Below are 17617 nucleotides of genomic sequence, written 5' to 3' on the forward strand. Positions count from 1 at the left end.
CGTATGATATAGAATAGAATGTGTTCGTTGTAGAGATGCAAGGGCTCGGAAAAAAACCGGCTTTTTTGGAAAAAAACTCGGTTTTTTCTGCTTTGCTTTTTTGCTTGGGAAATTTTGGGCTTTTTTCAAAATACTGCTTTAAATTGATAAAACAGACTTTGTATCGCTTCTCTATAACACAAAAAATCATTTAATTAGTGGTTGATGCTGATAATAATATAAAACATCGAAAATAAACTATGAATTTCGAAAAAATATTTCAAACAATTTTTCTTCAACATATTTACATTATGAATTCCACAGGATTAACCAATGTATATAATAAGAATTTTTTAACCTCCTATATACAAAAGATAGCAGAGTTGGCAAGAACCGTGGTTGTTTTTGAAAATGCCGAAAACCCGTTTTTTGGGGGATATTTTAAACCAGGCTTTTTTGGTTTAAACCAGGCTTTTTTGACTTACATTTTTTGCTTTATATATTTATATTACATATTCACAGAAATAAGTTCGTTTCGCCTTGATGTTATTATGCAACAGCGGGGTTATGCCGGAAGAATTCCCATAAGCTTAAAGAAGTGCGGTCAGTAAATTTCTTAAGTTGAGAATCTCCCGCCCTAGCCATTGGGAAAATCCCGTCATTACTTGAAATGTAAGACAATAACGGGAAAATCCTGTTATTGCTTTGCATGTAAAATTTAAAGGTCAACGTACCATAATCAGTACGCTAAAACTGAGGTATTAAATTACAAATTTAGTACCGGTACGTAGATATCATTGAAAGTCCAATCCAAGCTAATGTTGGAAGCTACGTAGGCAATCGATAAATTTTGCCAATTTCTATCAATATATTTAAGCAATATTGGCTTCTTTATAAAACAACACGCATTTAGGCATGCAGAAATATACAATTTGGTTTCGTTTCGTATATTTAGGCTTAAAATCCTTACGAAATACCGAGGTTATCAAGGAGAAGACTTTCGCTTAAACTGACATCCGAACCGCTACTTGGGTTACGCATGAAAGAAGGGTTGTGGTTCGACCGAGAATTGAACATGGGACACCTTGATTAAAAGGTGAAAGGGAAATAAAACTATTGAAGGTGGTTTGATATCTGGAAACGTCACCATGAAGTTCACACGATTCGCATTTTTCATTCTTTTTATTTTTGTGGTTTAAACCAGTTATTAAAAAAAAAAAGTTGGTGTTAACCAGCCAACCCTAAAAGTAAACACTTCTTTTTAAAGAATACACAAATAACTAGCAAAATAGTATGTAGTATTTTTACTTCAAAATATTCCATACCCTCTTTTTGAAACAAAATAAAATTAAAATAAAACATAAGAGAAATACTTAGATTTATATGATACACTTAAAGGCTGAACATCTAGATCTTTTGGTTCTGTATATTCTTGAAATTCCACAGTTAAGTTTTATAGAACCACCATCACAGTTTACCCAATCCTCAAGTTTTCTGAATTTTTAACAAGAGGGATTCAACATATCATTACGGAACTCCCCCCCCCCCCCAAAAAAAAAGACTACGGAATATATTTAAGTTAAGCTAAATACAACTGCACAACAAACATGACTGAGTGATTAGCTTTTGAGCTTCTATCGGGAAGTCCGGGATTCAACCAGCATTCGACCGTTCTGACAAAGCTTTTCTTCATTCCATCTGTGAATGTAGAAATAGTGCGTGTACTGAGAGTTGGGCGACTTCCTTTTTTATTGTTTTTAAATCGTTATTATTACTAATTACCAGCAGTGACGGTTTTGCGAAGGTTAGGGGGGCGGTCTTTCGGACTGAAGTCCGTTCCCCAAAGTTACGGAATGTCTACAACAAACGAAATATCTATTATTTATGCCTTTACTCATAAACTTTAAGCTCCCGTCAAATAAAAATTACGAATGTTTAAAAAAACTAAACATTAGTAAGAAACCCTTCCCAAAATACTTTTCTAAATCCGCCACTGATTCTCAGTATAAAATGATTTTTAAAGTTGTATCCGGAAGATTATTGCTAAACATATAAACGAAGCGAAATATTAGTTATGCCTGTACTCATAAACTTCAAGCACTTCCCAAATAAAATTAGGACTTTTTAGGAAACGAAACAATCAGAAAAACCCCTCCTAAAGTACTTTTCTAAATCCGCTACTGATTATTTGTATAAATTGGTATTCAAGGTTGTGTCCGGAAAATTAATGCTAAAGCACTTCACAGCTACAGTATAACAGAAATATGGAAGTACGGTTTGACGGATATATTGAAAAACGTACGCTTTGACGGATAAATAGAAAAACGGACAAGTTTAACTTTTGCGCTAGAAGCTAGAGTACTAAAAGCTCTTAGAAATGAAACACGGATGACAAACTAGAGAGGAAAAAAGATGTCGATAACTCAAAAGTTAAAATAAAGTTAAATAGCCTCTAAAATTACCCTCAAATACTACATTCTTCATGTTAGCTTTAATTCGTATAACATGTGCTCCATCCATCTTGATGGTGAATTTCAGAGCGAAATATGACATTCAGGTCATGGAATTCTTATCTAACTATAGAATATACTATAAGAAAGCTATTTAGATAGAAAAATCATGAAGTTGAAAAAAGCCAAAATTTCCAAAATTCTCGTTTTTTTCCCAAAAAAGCCGGCTTTTTATGTGAAAAAAACCATCGATTCAAAAAAGCCGGCTTTTTTGCATCTCTAGTTCGTTGTAAATTGTATAAGGACTTGCATCAATTATAAAGTATTTACTGAACATTTCTTTCTGTATTGTATAATACTTTATTTGTATATATTTTACATAGGAAAAATACCTGAGTGAGCCATACAGCGAGGAGCCCCCAGACCCAGAGACATCTCGTCGCCTTCTTGAGTTTGGAGATGACTATCGCAATTTCCTCGACAGCCAGTCAGACTGTGCTTCTAGTCGCGGCTACAATCATGTGAATTCTCCCATTAGGCGGAGAAGAATTACGGTGAGTATTATTGTGTACTCTAGAACTCGTCATTTTTGATTGTTTCTTTTAATACTAACTTTTACCTTGAGATTGAGATAACAATATAATGAGGTAAATCTACCTGGAAAACCCATTTGAAGGCCGCTAATAATTCTTAAATGATATGTATCTACCTTTTTCGCGTGCGGATAAAATATTAAACTAAAATGAAATCTTTTAGTTTTAAGTTCCATGGTTATGCCAGATGGGTTCAAGGAGATGGCGATGATGGAAATGAATTAAATGCTGGAATGAAAAAAGTGTGAGGAAACGGAATAACCCCGAGAAAACCCACACTCGCTGTATTTGTCCACCACAAAGCCCACTTGGTGTGAACTTGGGTCGAACCAGGGACCCCACGCACCAGAAATTAACATATAGGGTTATTCAAAAAGCGCGCCATTTCTGTTACATCGAATTATGAACTTTATTTTTTCAAAACACACTAACAAAATTCATAAACATGTTCATCACACATTCCTACTCCAGGCATGGTGAATGACTTCGGGCATATGACCTCCTCTACTGCGCTGGCATACAATAACTCAGTTCATGAAATTCACTATAACTGCCTAACAGCCACACTGTCACGAACCACTGCAATGTTTTGCTCAAAATGACCACTACGACGACACCCAGAGGACTTCTGATATTCACTGTTGAACCCGCTTCATAAATCTGCGAACCGTTGATTCATTCGGTGCCTCATTTCGCCCTAGAACCGCGTGAAGTCGCCTGACTGTTGCTGCATAACTTTCTCCATTTTGATAAAAAAAAAGTTTTCACAACTAGCACGCGTTGCGCTATAATAAACTGCTCCATGGCTAGATACAGACTGAAGAAATGCGAGAAATTCAGACTAAGGCGACAATTGGAATGTATGTGGGTAGAGCAACAATACAAAACAATGTCGGAAACCGAGGAACAAAAATTTGCCGGACGATCCAAAACCGGCGCGCTTTTTGAATAACTCTTTACTACCACTGAGCGATCCCAGCCCCAGAGAGTATTCTAGGTGTCGACCTAGAGGAAACTAGAATTACCATATTTCTGCTATCTCAAGCGGGACACTTCGGTGAGAGATTTACTTTCATTCTTTTTATCAATTCGTATTGTATACCTAACCAGTACAAGAGCCATTTTTATGACAATATTGCTGAATGTATCAGTAATGATGGTATGGGAATAACAGACATTTTAGATCCAAAAATTATTATAAATTGTATGCCGAGACGTGGCTCACTCTGTCAATGTTCAGGCATACTATAAATTAAGATTACATATGCAGGTTTCAAGGTAGGTGTATGTATACATATGCAGGTTTCAAGGTAGGTGTATGTATTACAAAAATAATATTTTAGAATAATTCAGTGAGGAAAGGATATATATATATAAAAGGGGGTGAATAGTGAATAGATTGAGAGATACCAGGACCCGAACCTTCAAACCAGGATGGTTCCGGTCAAAACTGGATGGATGATAATTCCAAAAATACGCATGCTAATAATTTCGATAATAACCTCATGCTATTAAATTTCGTCAACCATCCCTTTCTTCTCGGAACAGGTACGTACGCAATGCTGCAGCGTCAGCAGCAATGCTGCTTAGTATTACATGGAGCCATTACTTTGTGGAAAGGAGAAGTTTGAGAAGTCCCTTCAGGTCTTGTTCTAAACGAAAGGAAAAAATCCCAACCTACATCTCCTTGTGGGAGAAAGCAACGTCTTAGGCGGCTAACGTACGTCGGACCGACTGACGACCGGTATAAGGAGTCAACCTCTATCAAGTGCGAATAGCTTTCTCGGAGGGCGGATGAGCGGGTGGAAGCCAACGCACATTTTTGCCTTTAGGAGGGGAAACTATCCAAAAAGGCGGATGAACCATAAGGAGTGAACGACATGGAGATGTGGGAGTAGGATTATCTTTTTTTCCCAGGAGGAGCCCCAATCCGTTAGCTCGATCCCCCATTTAATTCCATCGGTGTATTTACATTATGAAATATATTTACTTGGTAGTTTATTAGATCTTGCTTAGCCTACAGCGACACAGAAACTAAAATAATCAAATATATGTTAGAATGACTAGAATATGACTTAGAATAACCACTTCAGAATTTATTTTATGACAAAGAATTGTAATACGAAATGTATCTGGGGAATATATGTATGAAATGGGGTGTCTGAGGAAATTGGGGTAAAGGCGGCCAGAGTGTGGTCCTGCCGAAGCATAAGTGCCAGACAGTCTTACTTTCACCAGCGCTTGGCCACCGGTGGCTATGACTTGTCTCGAATGGAGGCATCCTTTATCTTTTCCCTGAAAAGAACTTGTTACAATTTTACAAATATTCAGAGAAATTCTGTTACAATATTTTGAAAGATAATTTGTGGTACAGGAAAACTGACCCAAAAAGGAATCCACATTTCCAATTTTTGTAAAACTCCCAAAGAAGACAGAATTTTTTTTGGTGTAGCATACTGACGTAAGTCCAGGCAATAACACTCCCCTATTCCGGTCACTTGCTTAATTTACCCCATATCTGTAGAACAGTGATTCCAAACATTTATACAATTGGAAAGTCTTATACTATTGGATACCTGTGTAATTTGGACGTTTTCTGTTGGATCAAAGAAGCCAACGATGTACATCGTTTTCCCAAGATATGCGCTTTCTGTATCTTATCTTCGTCGGGAATCAAATTTATCACTAGTAAATTCACTAGTATCAAATTTACTACTAATAAATTCATAGTGTCACTCTCACAAATTCGTAGATGATTTCTTATGAGCGCAGTAGTATTTTGATTGCTTCGATGCAGTTTTTCATTCTTCCCTATCTTGAGCCAGACTTTTCATTTCCATATATTTTTTTTCTTCCCTACATCTTCTGTTATTGTTTGACGCAGCTTTTCACTCTTCCCTATCCTAAGCCAGACTTTTCATTTTCGTATACTTTTTCTTCCCTACATTTTCTATTGTTTGATACAGCTTTCCATTCCCTATCCTGAGCTAAACTTTTAATTTCCATGCACTTTGTCTTCACTACATCTTGTATTATTGTTTCACGCAGCTTTCCACTCTTCCCTATCCTGAGGCAGATATTTCCATGTACTTCTTCTTCCCTACATCTTGTATTATTGTTTTATGCATCTTTCCATTCTTCCTTATCCTGAGCTAAACTTTCCATTTTCATGTACTTCTTCTTCCCTACATCTTGTATTATTGTTTTACGCATCTTTCCATTCTTCCCTATCCTGAGCTAAACTTTCCATTTTCATGTACTTCTTCTTCACTACATCTTGTATTATTGTTTTACGCATCTTTCCATTCTTCCCTATCCTGAGCTAAACTTTTCATTTCCATGTACTTCTTCCCTACATCTTGTATTATTGTTTTACGCATCTTTCCATTCTTCCCTATCGTGAGCCAAACTTTTCATTTCCATGCACTGTTTCTTCTCTACATCGTGTATTATTTAGACAGTATGTTTCAATCGTGGTCTTCCCCTAGGTATTTTTGCTTTTGCCGTAGTAGATGATATTGTTAGAAAAAAAAAAAAATTCTGATCGCTTGACTCGTGGAAATTCTATTTCTCATACCCTGCTACTAAGTTGATACTTACTACTTGATCTACCAGCGACAGAGTTTGTTTTCCGTGTCAGGTACATATGTATCGAACACCAACTATTTTATAGAGACACTCCGATTTTCTGTAAATATTTCGATTGAGTTCACTTGTAAAGCAATTCGAAACTTTGTATCAGAAGAGTGTTGCATTAAGCCTTGTTTAAAATTACAGTGTATGGAATATACCAAGTACAAGAGAGAGAAAAATCAAGAAGATAGTTCTGCACAAGTCAAGGCTTTCGAACGTCATCCAGACTTGTAATTTACATTTTTGTAAATGATTCAACCTACTTCTTTGATTAATACGCGTTCGTTCATACAGTTCTGACACAGCTTATATTTGTTATTACTGTAATGTAATACATTATTAATTTTTTATTACATTTTTCAAATATTTTCTTAATTTTGAATATTTTAGACTGTAGTAATATGTATGTTTCTGTATTCTTTAGTGACACGTTTAATCTGAATCTAGCGAAAAACATTAAATTTAAAAAGTAGGTTTAAGATCTCAGGTTTATGGTGACAAATTTGGCAATCTTACAAGTTTAAGAAATATCGCGAAATTACCATGGCTTTGCTCAGTGTGGAAGCAGTATCTGTTAGCTCTTAGCTGTCATCCTGAGTCTCAGTTTCCACGGAAAGGACCGCATCGAAACACAGTTTGATAAGTCTGTTCCACGAGCGTGAACGGCTTTCGACGGCCCAACTCTCGTTACATCAACGGGAACCCACAAAAATCCATTGCAGGTACATAAAAGAATTCCACAGAAATGTTTCTAAAAGGAATTGCATCAATTTTCATTTCATGTGCCGTCCGCTTGATGGACATTTCGCCGTATGATTTAACGCCGTGCTTTGGTGAATGATAACGTAAGTCGCTGTCATATAGGGATGGAATATTGTGACATGTAGTGGCTCCAAAATGTTCGTCTGGAAATAAGCTGCATTGGTTTTATTTATTTATTTATTTATTTATTTATTTATTTATTTATTATTATTATTATTATTATTATTATTATTATTATTATTATTATTATTATTATTATTATTATTATTATTATTATTATTATTATTATTATTATTATTTGTCCAGTCTGCCTAGCGTAAGTTTGCCATTATAGCAGTGAGCAAGAACAAACATAATGCCGCATGGAAGAAGTTCCGCACATTCATGTAGCGAGTCAGAATGACCTCTGGAATCATGGGGACGATAGGTGACTTTTTGTGTGTGTGTGTGTGTCACATTCCAGCAGACATACCCATGCCTCATCCAGGGTTATTTCTACTTCCACTCGTCTCCTGCAAGATGGTGTTGGTACCCTTTCTACTTTTTGTCTCCATGATATCGAGGGACAGAGCCATATAAACTTGAGTCTTCTGTTTCTTTACCAGGTTAAATCTTGAGCAATTATACAGTTTACGTTACACTGCCCTTGGTGTTGTTCTTTAGGACTGAGGAACGCACTTTTTCCACCATATCGAGGATGCTTCTAGGCCTCTGATATCTACGATGCTCAATATTGTAATAGTAAGGATTGTTGTTTTGTTGCGATTCAACACATCGTTGATCCAGTTCTCTGGCACTGAAACCTTTTGAAATACTTACATGCCTATAAGTACAACAAAATCCAATATGAAGCTTAACAAGAACAAAATAAATGTTATGAAATACACAAGAAAAGAAACAACAAAAAATATGAAGATCAAAATAGATCACCTGCTAGAAGAAATGCAGGAATTCTGCTGCTTAGGTATTAAAATAACAAGCAATAATAGATGGAAACAAAATGTAAACTCCAGTGTACTTAGGCGAAAAGGTAGTCGATAAAACAGAAGCTTCTAACCGGGAACATAACTTAAAATTCAAGAAAAGGCCGATAAAAGCATATGTATGGAATGTGGGTTTTATAGATGAGAGGCATGGACTCTACGAGAAGAGGAAGAACGGAGAATTGAAACCTTCGAAATTTAGAAGAATAGAACGATGTTGAAAGTTAGATGGGATGACGGTAGATAGGAAAGAAGAGATGGAATGACTGGATACATTATAAGACATAGAGGAATCGCCCTATTGGCTATGGAGAGAATCGCAGAAGGAAAAATACTGAGAGGAAGGCTCCGATTCAAACATACGGACCAAATAATGCGAGATATAGGGAAGAAAAAAGTACATGGAAATTAAAAGTCTCGCTCAGGACAGGGAAAATTGGAAAGCTGCGTCAAACCAATCGAAACATTGCTGACCTGAGAAGATTACCAATGGCCGAAACGCCACAAATATAACTCTCCCAAAAGGACATCATTTTCAGAGCTATTTGATCTCTCATTTTCAGAACATCTATCTTCACTCCATTTCAACACACGGCACTTCTGAACTGCCCGCAATAAGTCCTCTTGACATGGTCACGCTTGCTGCTACCTAGCGATTGAATTCGTTTCCATAGACCTGAAACAACCTGTACTCAACGAGAAATAAACAACCCGAAGATTGTACTTCTCGTGAATTTGTTGTTTTCACTTTAACAATAGAAGTAGCATATAGACATGTAGACATTGGGAATATTTTGTAGTGTACTGTATGTTATCAAGACTTACCTTAAATTGTTCTTGTTTATCCTAATTGTTGTTCTTTGTGTAATTTTTTAGGGTGCACCTGGCGATAGCTCTGTATTGGACAGTGACTCCGATTTGGAAGATCTGCATCATCTTATTAAGGAGTCTTTCCGCCAATTGGGAATCACGGAGCAGGTCTTTAACAAGCAACAGAGATCAGCTGTGGAACTCCTGTCCAGTGACTTTGTAAGTACAAATAATTTTCTTATCATAAGCATTTTGTGTTTTCTATTCGATATCAAAAATTTGTAGCTGCAATAAGATACGAAGTTACACTGTTGAAAATTCGAACAGTACAGTATATTACTAAATTAGGATGCATATTGAATATCACAAAAAATACTCACCGTCGCATCCGTTTTCTGAAACATTTGTTTACTGTTTCAAAAGTCGAACTACATCCTTCATCGGTGCCTTAGAAAAGACTTTCGCTGCTACATGTGTTGCGTTTTGAAGAACCATTTTATTAGTATAAACATAGTGACTGAGTCACCGTTAATCGAATGGCTTACCAAGAAAATCTACCTCACCAAAGAGGGTTCATTTCATCCATCATTGTCTAAAGTTGCAATTCTATCGTAAGGCTTGTATACATCACCTCCGACTTGGCACATCGCTGAAGAAAGACCAACACTGAAGAAACTGCATTAATAAGGTGACAAGTTGTGATTACCCTCTTTACTACCCTACCGGTGCAGAAGGACATAGTGACTTCGAGGTAGTTGAGGAATTTGGGTATGCTGGAAAGTTGTTGTTGTTGGTGGTGGTGGTCTGTAAAGTTCAGGGAAGAAAACTAAGTGAATGCTGCATGCTTCCAGCCAATCATCGTAGCCCTTATTTTCTGTATTTGTGCAGACATGGCATCCCAAATGAGAGCATTAACATGAATAAATCATTAAGCCGAACCTCTCAGATACCCCTCCTCGTTTGCTACCAAACGGAGCAGGAAACAGGCATCCATGTTATTCCGTTTACTAATAGTCTATTAAAGGACCCTGATGCCAATCCGATGGATTTAAGTACTTTTAGACTCCTGAAACCATGTCCCAAATACATCATGTCCGTGCTATTTGTGGTTGCTGAAAAGTTTATAGAAAAGGGTGGGAGTGAATACCGTGCTCTTTCTCCAGTCCATTCTCCTACAATGGAAACTTCCATGCCGAACAATTCTTCGTAGTTTTGGTGGCCCTTTGAACACACTGCTAGTATCAGTATGACATTTCTTGAAGCAAGTACTGTGTCAAATTTGTTCGCATTATCTAGAGCATCTTTGTGTATTTTTCTCTTTCTTTATGAAGGTTTGTTCATCACCTATTTTTGCACTTGTTTTCCGCTCATATTTCAGTTTACATTAATATTTGTTAATAATGGGAGGAAAATATATCGAATATCAATTATCTTGGTATGTTGGCACCACTGATGAAACATCAACTTCAACTTCAGAAACAGGACTTCTTAATTGATCTGATTTCTATCTCTGGAATGTATGAAGTGATTTGTGCATGTGACAAAAGTTCGTTAGTGAATGTTAATATGATAAAATAATAATAATAATAATAATAATAATAATAATAATAATAATAATAATAATAATAATAATAATAATAATAATGTGAACACTAAAATAGCAGAGAATGTACCTGATGTCAAGCAAAATTTAATCTGTCTTTCGAATCATTTAAGAAACATTAATCATGCAATTCAGGATAGTAAAATAATAAACCATTCAAAAGCCCTCATTTGTAGGACTGTTTTGTAATACAATTATTAAATTAAGACAATCATAATAATAATAAGGGCAATTTATACATCAAGTTAGCCTTCAGCTAGCTAGAGGTTTTGCCCCCAGACCCTCACTTTTATTTCTACTTTTCGTTAAAACACTTTTTCATTTCTTCTGTACGATCAATAATAAGGAAGTTATGGATATTAAAATAAAATGGCATATCAAAAGAAACACTTCTCATTTTTCCTCTAACATCAATATTAAGGAAGTTACAGATCTTTTGTATTTTTTAACAGCCGCCATTTTGAAATCAAAATGGCAGATGTAGCTAACCAACAAATGAAACCAAGTATTTTACCAATCAAATGGACATGTTGTGTACCATCTTGGTACGATCAAAATTGCGAACGTTGTATGTTTTCCTTTTACATGCAGGTTTGAAATATGTTATAATCAACATAATGCCATTTGAAAAATATTTAACTATATTTTGGGTTGTCAACACAATCTTGTAGTATAAATAACTATTGCAAACATTGTCTCCCCACCGATATTTGTATGATGCAAAATTTCGTAGTTTTTTGTTTATTATTTTAAAAGTTACAAGAGGACATCAAGATAAATGGCTCACCCTGTATATCTGATATATAGATACATGGATGTGTGTTTTTGAGATATTACTAAGAGCCAACAATACTTTGGATTGAAATCCTAATGGATCACTTCTACGGAATACAATTATATGTGTTGGTAACAATGAAACAAAAAACACTTTCTACAAAACGTTACATTAAGGAGATTGTAACTATTCCAAATTCATTCAGAATTTCGCAGTACAATTTATATGTATTCATTTGCGGTGGTGGAAATCGAAGTACTCCATAGTAATTGAAATACCTGGAGAAGTCACAAATTTGTTCGCTTTTTACTGCTATTCTGGTGGTCACAGCATCTATAGGACAGGACGCACCAAGGATACCTGTACGTCGTTATGAGGGCGTAACATGTGGTCGAGAACATAGACAATGTTATAGTCACTTTACAGATTATAATCTAAATAGTGATGGAGGTCGATGAAGTTGCAGTTTCCATTAACATTATTTGAGGAACTTATTGGGTGCTTCTGCAGCTGCATGGAATATTTTTATCTTGAAAGGGAAGGAAATAGTAAACAGAGGGAGGCACAAAAGGGGTTTCGGCATTTTATGTCTGGGAATGTGACCGTCTACGAGACGCAGATATCTGGCTGAATGGACAACGATCTCTTATGGGGACAGTGACGATGTTCTTCTCAAGCTAGTACACGCCAGTTGGGAGCAAGATCTCATTTCACCGTAGTATGTTATCTTCATCAATCGGGTTTTCCTCACGAACTCTCTCTCCTATGTGCTATTTTGCACTTCTGCAAGGGGAATAAGTTATCTGCTGTCAAAACTTACTTGCTAGTGTCAGAGATGAAAGGTTGTGACAGGCAGATGATGACAGGAAACAAAAAAGTTGATTTTGCGCTTTGTCAGTGGCAGAACCGGTCGTTCAAAGAAAAGATTCGGTACAAAAGTGATTATCGTCTGGTGGAATATTGGCGGTCTAGTATATTGAGTACTCATATCAGGCAGTAGGATTGTTGATTTAATCGTCTGCTGGAACGATTACAACGTATCTGTGACGTGCGCAGAAAATATCTGGTATTGCTTCTAGCTAATAATGCTCTTGCCAGTAGTCCAGAATTGTCATTCAGAAGCTCTAATAATTATAGGACAGATTTTGCCTTATTCGTATAAAATTCTAACAAAAAGAATATGAAGAATTAGGACAACGAAATGAAATATTTAAGTGTCATCCGATAGACCTCTTTATGGTCTACACAGAACTACTCTCAAATTCAGCCGTTTTGAATCCATTTCCGTTATATCGAATCTTCTGGTTTACCTTATTTCTTTCAAACTATCAGTTTTACGTGAGACGCCATTTTCTTGTATAACTTGCGTAGTATTTTTAATAGTGAAATTTGAAGAAAAGAAAGCTCAAGGTGAAGAAAATTTTTGATTTGTTCAGCGGCATTTCATAGACTATAACAACAACCAACAAACTAATAACCGACAGCAGGCAAAGATTCGTATAGACCATCGCTGACTCAAGACTGGAGAACAGGTTGCTGTATCAGATTCATTGGAGTTGCCAAATTTCATCATGGAAGACAGCAGTGAACTCAGCGTAGAAAGCTCACTGTCGTCAAAGAAACGCTCTATGGCGAGCCCTGTATTACGACCCGTTAGAAGGCGAACCCAAGTCTGGAATGTCAAAAGACTCACCAAAGATTTATGAAAAGAGATACAAGGGAGTCGTTGCATGCCTCTTAAGCGTGAAAGTGCATAAAAAACAAAGAAACATATCTTGAAACAATTTATTTGAGCAACTAGTAATAAACAAATTCAAAATTTGTTTACACAGTTTAAAGTAAGAAGTACTAATTTATTTTGAACTGCTTTCGGCTTGCATTGTACAAATTGTGACAGTTCTTGACATTTTTTCAGTAGTTGGCTTTGCTGTGCCTTAGTTTGGATTGGCTGTAACTTTGGAATGGATCCGAACGGAATGAAATTGAGAGTAATTTAGAGTAGTCCATAAAGAGTTCTATGGGATTATACTAAAAGCATTTTATGCGTTGTCTTAATACTTTCTATCCTTCTTCGTAAGCTTGCCCCGCCAAACTATCATTCATCCGTTCCCTTTCACTTTTCTTAGATAATATATCAATCGAATTCATTAAGAATATGGGAGACAAGGCCAAAAAAGAATTGTTCCGACTGTGCAACAAAATATATGAAGCAGGAGTGTGGCCAAAATACTTCCTCAAGACGAACCCAAAGAAATATGAAGATTATAGGACTACTAGTCTCATATCTCATGCAGCAAAAATGTTTCTTCGAATTCTGAACAGAAAGTTATATGCAAGAACAAATGAAGAAGTTGAGGAGGAACAGTTCAAGTTCAGGGGAGGTAAGGGTACAAGAGATGCAAGTGGATTATTAAGGGTAATCGGTGAAAGGCTTATAGAAAAAGGGAAAGAGGTATATGTGGTATTTATTGATCTAGAAAAGGCTTTTGACCGCGTGAATTGGGTATTGTTGTTGGGAGTTCTAAAGAAAGTTGGGTTGGAATGGAAAGATCGATGACTCATAAGAAACTTATATATGAACCAACAAGTAAGTGTTAGAATAGGAGAGGAAATGACAGAGGAGAGTGTAATTCGAGGGGGAGTTCAACAGGGATGTTGTCTCTCGTCTACGTTATTTAATACCTATCTAGAAGAGATAGTGGAAAGGAGCCTTCTAAATGACGGCGGCATTTCAGTAGGAGGTAGAATGATTAGGTGTATAGGATTTGCAGATGATAATGTCGCTTGTTGCAGGATCTGAAGTGAAAATCGATAAGATGTTAAGAGAACTTGAAGGGCTGTTAAAAATACGGGATAAAAATAAATGTCAGAAAGACAAAAGCCATGGTGTTTGGAACGAAGGAATCGGTGCCAAATATAGAAGTAGGTGGGGAGAAGGTAGAACAGGTGACTATTTTCGATACTTGGGTAATATTATTCGTGATGATATGAAGTGTGAACGTGAAATAAAAGCAAGGATAGGAATGGCGAAAGAAGCCTTTAGGAGGAAGAAAATACTGTTTTGTGGTACCTTGAATAAAGAGTTGAGAAAAAGACTCATAAAGTGCTTCGTGTGGAGTATTGTACTGTATGGGTCAGAAACATGGACATTACGCAAAAACGATTAAAATCGAGTGGAAGCTTTCGAAATGTAGAGTGGAGAAGAATGGAGAGAGTTAGCTGAGTCGAGCGGAAAACGGATGAGACAGTGTTAGAAATGTTGGGGGAGAAAAGAACAATTTTAGATATTATTAAGAAGAAAAAGAGAAACTAGTTGGGACATTGGCTAAGAAGAAACTGTATCATGAGGCTAGAGAGTGTGTTGGCAGGAAGGAGACTACAATTAATGGACGATATCAAAACAGAAAAATTCGTACGTGAAATCGAAGAGGTTAGCGGAAGACCGTGGAGCATGGAAATTTCTCAGTTGCGGCAAGTAACATGATAAATAATGGCGGAATATCTATAATGATGATGATGAATATTTAACACAAATTTTCATTATGAAAAAATCAGGGGAAAATTGTAAATTGTTTCGGGACCAACAATTATATGCTGAAATCTTACTACCTTGTGGTGGCCATCCTACCAGAGTTTTATAATATTTGTCCACAGTTCCACTAGGCGAAGAATTGGATGAACCTTCTAAAATATAGGGCGTAGCTGACCTTCGAAAATTAGTTTTATACTTTTCAACGTTAAAAATTTCAGTGTAAAACGGCTGTATGTAAAACTTTCTTCTTATTTATTAATAAATAAACAAGATGGTTAAAGTGGTTGTCTAGAAAATAACCACTATAGCAACCTAAAGTTGTTTAACAGAAAAGGGAAGAAGAAAGTGGTAGAAACTACAGCTGAAATCCTGAAAGACACTTGACAAATAAGTGATTCAAGTTTCCCATACTGTTAGCTCTGTTACTTTTTACTTTCGTGTGCATTGTAATTATCTGAAAACAGAATTCATATTTTGTGTGAATTTAATTGATCTCAATAACTTAATTGCTAATTGATAAATAAGATATATTTGTTTATAGTGCCAACAAAAGTAACCAGCCAAATAAACTGTCTTTTAAAAGGAATGCACAGTATATGTACTAATGCAAGAAAAGAAGCACACGTAAAGTTAGTGCGTATACATATTGTAAATGAAAACAGAATTAACGTCAATATAATTTTATATCAACAGAATCCAGTACTGATACACTTAGTATAATGTTTAATCTTCAGTTAGTACTTTAAAATACTATATAATAATAATAATAATAATAATAATAATAATCTTTATTTATTGTGCTAGGAACAGCGAAAATCCAAATATAGTAGTTCATCAAAATAACATATTAGTACAATCAAGTTTATATGTATAAAGAGAGAGACAGAAAGTTCGCTTGCTTATTACAGCTTTGAATCAATTGCAACTTACATATTAACTGTTTATCAAATTCTTTCTTAATTTAAATACATGAAAGTACAAGGAGGACCCAAGAGGAACGGGAATGGAGAATGGCGGAAACTTCATAACGAGGAACTACATAATTTATATGGTTTACCCAACATTGTTAGGGTCGTTAAGTCTAGGAGGCTTAGGTGGGTGGGTCATGTAGCTAGAATGGAAGAAAGTAGAAACGCTTTCAAAGTCTTGACTGGAAGACCAATCGGAAAACGACCATTAGGAAGACCTTGGCACAGATGGGAGGACAATATTAAGATGGATCTCGCAGAGATTGGAATACAAAGTAGAAACTGGATCCAGTTAGCTAAGGATAGAAGTCGGTGGAGAGCTTTTGTAAACGCGGCATTGAACCTCCGGGTTCCATAGGCCATAGAGTTAGTTAGTTAGAAAGTGCAAGTAATATTAGTTTTATTAATTTCCGTGAGATTTTCTTTTTTCAGTTATAATTTCTTAGCAACCTACCTAAAATAGATCTTTTATACCTAATAAAAAAATGTCAATCCTTAAATAAAAATGTGCTAACCTCAGTATCAGTTTGAAATTAAAATAATGTTAAAACAATTATGACACTTGCTGATATGTTCATCGGTAACACATCACCAAGTTACATTGGACTCCTTTATTGTTCGTAGAGAAATTTTGTGAAAATTTTCAAGGAATCTAATGTAACTAGGCGATCTGTTGCCGATGAAAAATATCAATGAGTCTCGAACTGATTTAATGTGAATAATGTGAGTAATGTGAATAACTGTAATTGTAATACGTTTTGTTTGTCTAGTTCTCCTTATTTTTGATAAGATGTATGTTGCATAAATAGTATTCACGTATGTCTTAACATTCCTTGTTCTTACACCCTGATTTTTTCAAACCACTTGATCAAAATTTCTTACTAAGTTTGGTCAGACAGTATAATGATATAAAACCAGGAATAATGTAAAAAATCATTTAAAATTTGAAAAGGATAAAATATATATCTAAAATTATTAGCTAAGAAGTTGGCCAATGGAAGGTGATGGTGCTCTAAGAAATGTCGTACCAGTGACAACGTTGCAATCTCATACAAATTACGTGGACCGATAGATTGGGCCAAAACGCAATTTCTCGGCGTTTGATTGTATTGTTATATGGTTATGCACAGGGGCGTACGCAGGGGGTGGGTCCTGGGGTTCCGGACCCCCTCCCCCAAAATCCAGACTTTTTGTAAATGTAGTCTACTTTTAGGGGCAATTTTAGAAATTTTCATATAATTTAGCCTCATTGTATTTGGACTCCCCCCCCCCGAAAAGCTTTAGACCTCTTCCGAAATAAATTCCTGCGTACATCCCTGGTTATGCAAGTCATCTAACTGATAATGTTGAAGGGTCTAACGTAAGAAAATAATCGACTTCCGTACAATAATTATCCTACTTACTCATTACTGCTTACTGCTGTAGACCCATGCAAGGAAATCACACATTTTCGGTATGTAGAAATCGGTACAGAAGTTTTGAAATCCATTTGTATTTCAAATTCGATTTTTATTCTGTCAGTTCAAGAC

At 35.9% G+C, this 17617-nt stretch overlaps 1 protein-coding gene across 4 annotated transcripts in view; it reads left to right on the forward strand.

Annotated features, from left to right (window-relative positions):
* Positions 1–17617, forward strand: part of klar (klarsicht) — an 828351-nt gene that overhangs the window by 689718 nt on the left and 121016 nt on the right. For all 4 annotated transcript variants that reach the window (XM_081758673.1, XM_081758668.1, XM_081758672.1 and 1 more), the window contains 2 exons: positions 2813–2983; positions 9277–9429. In XM_081758673.1, the coding sequence (XP_081614799.1) occupies positions 2813–2983; positions 9277–9429 (324 nt within the window). The remainder of the gene's footprint in view (positions 1–2812; positions 2984–9276; positions 9430–17617) is intronic.

This window comes from Thermobia domestica, chromosome 5, assembly GCF_964235325.1.
Source record: "Thermobia domestica chromosome 5, izTheDome1.hap1.1, whole genome shotgun sequence".
Lineage (NCBI taxonomy): Eukaryota > Metazoa > Arthropoda > Insecta > Zygentoma > Lepismatidae > Thermobia > Thermobia domestica.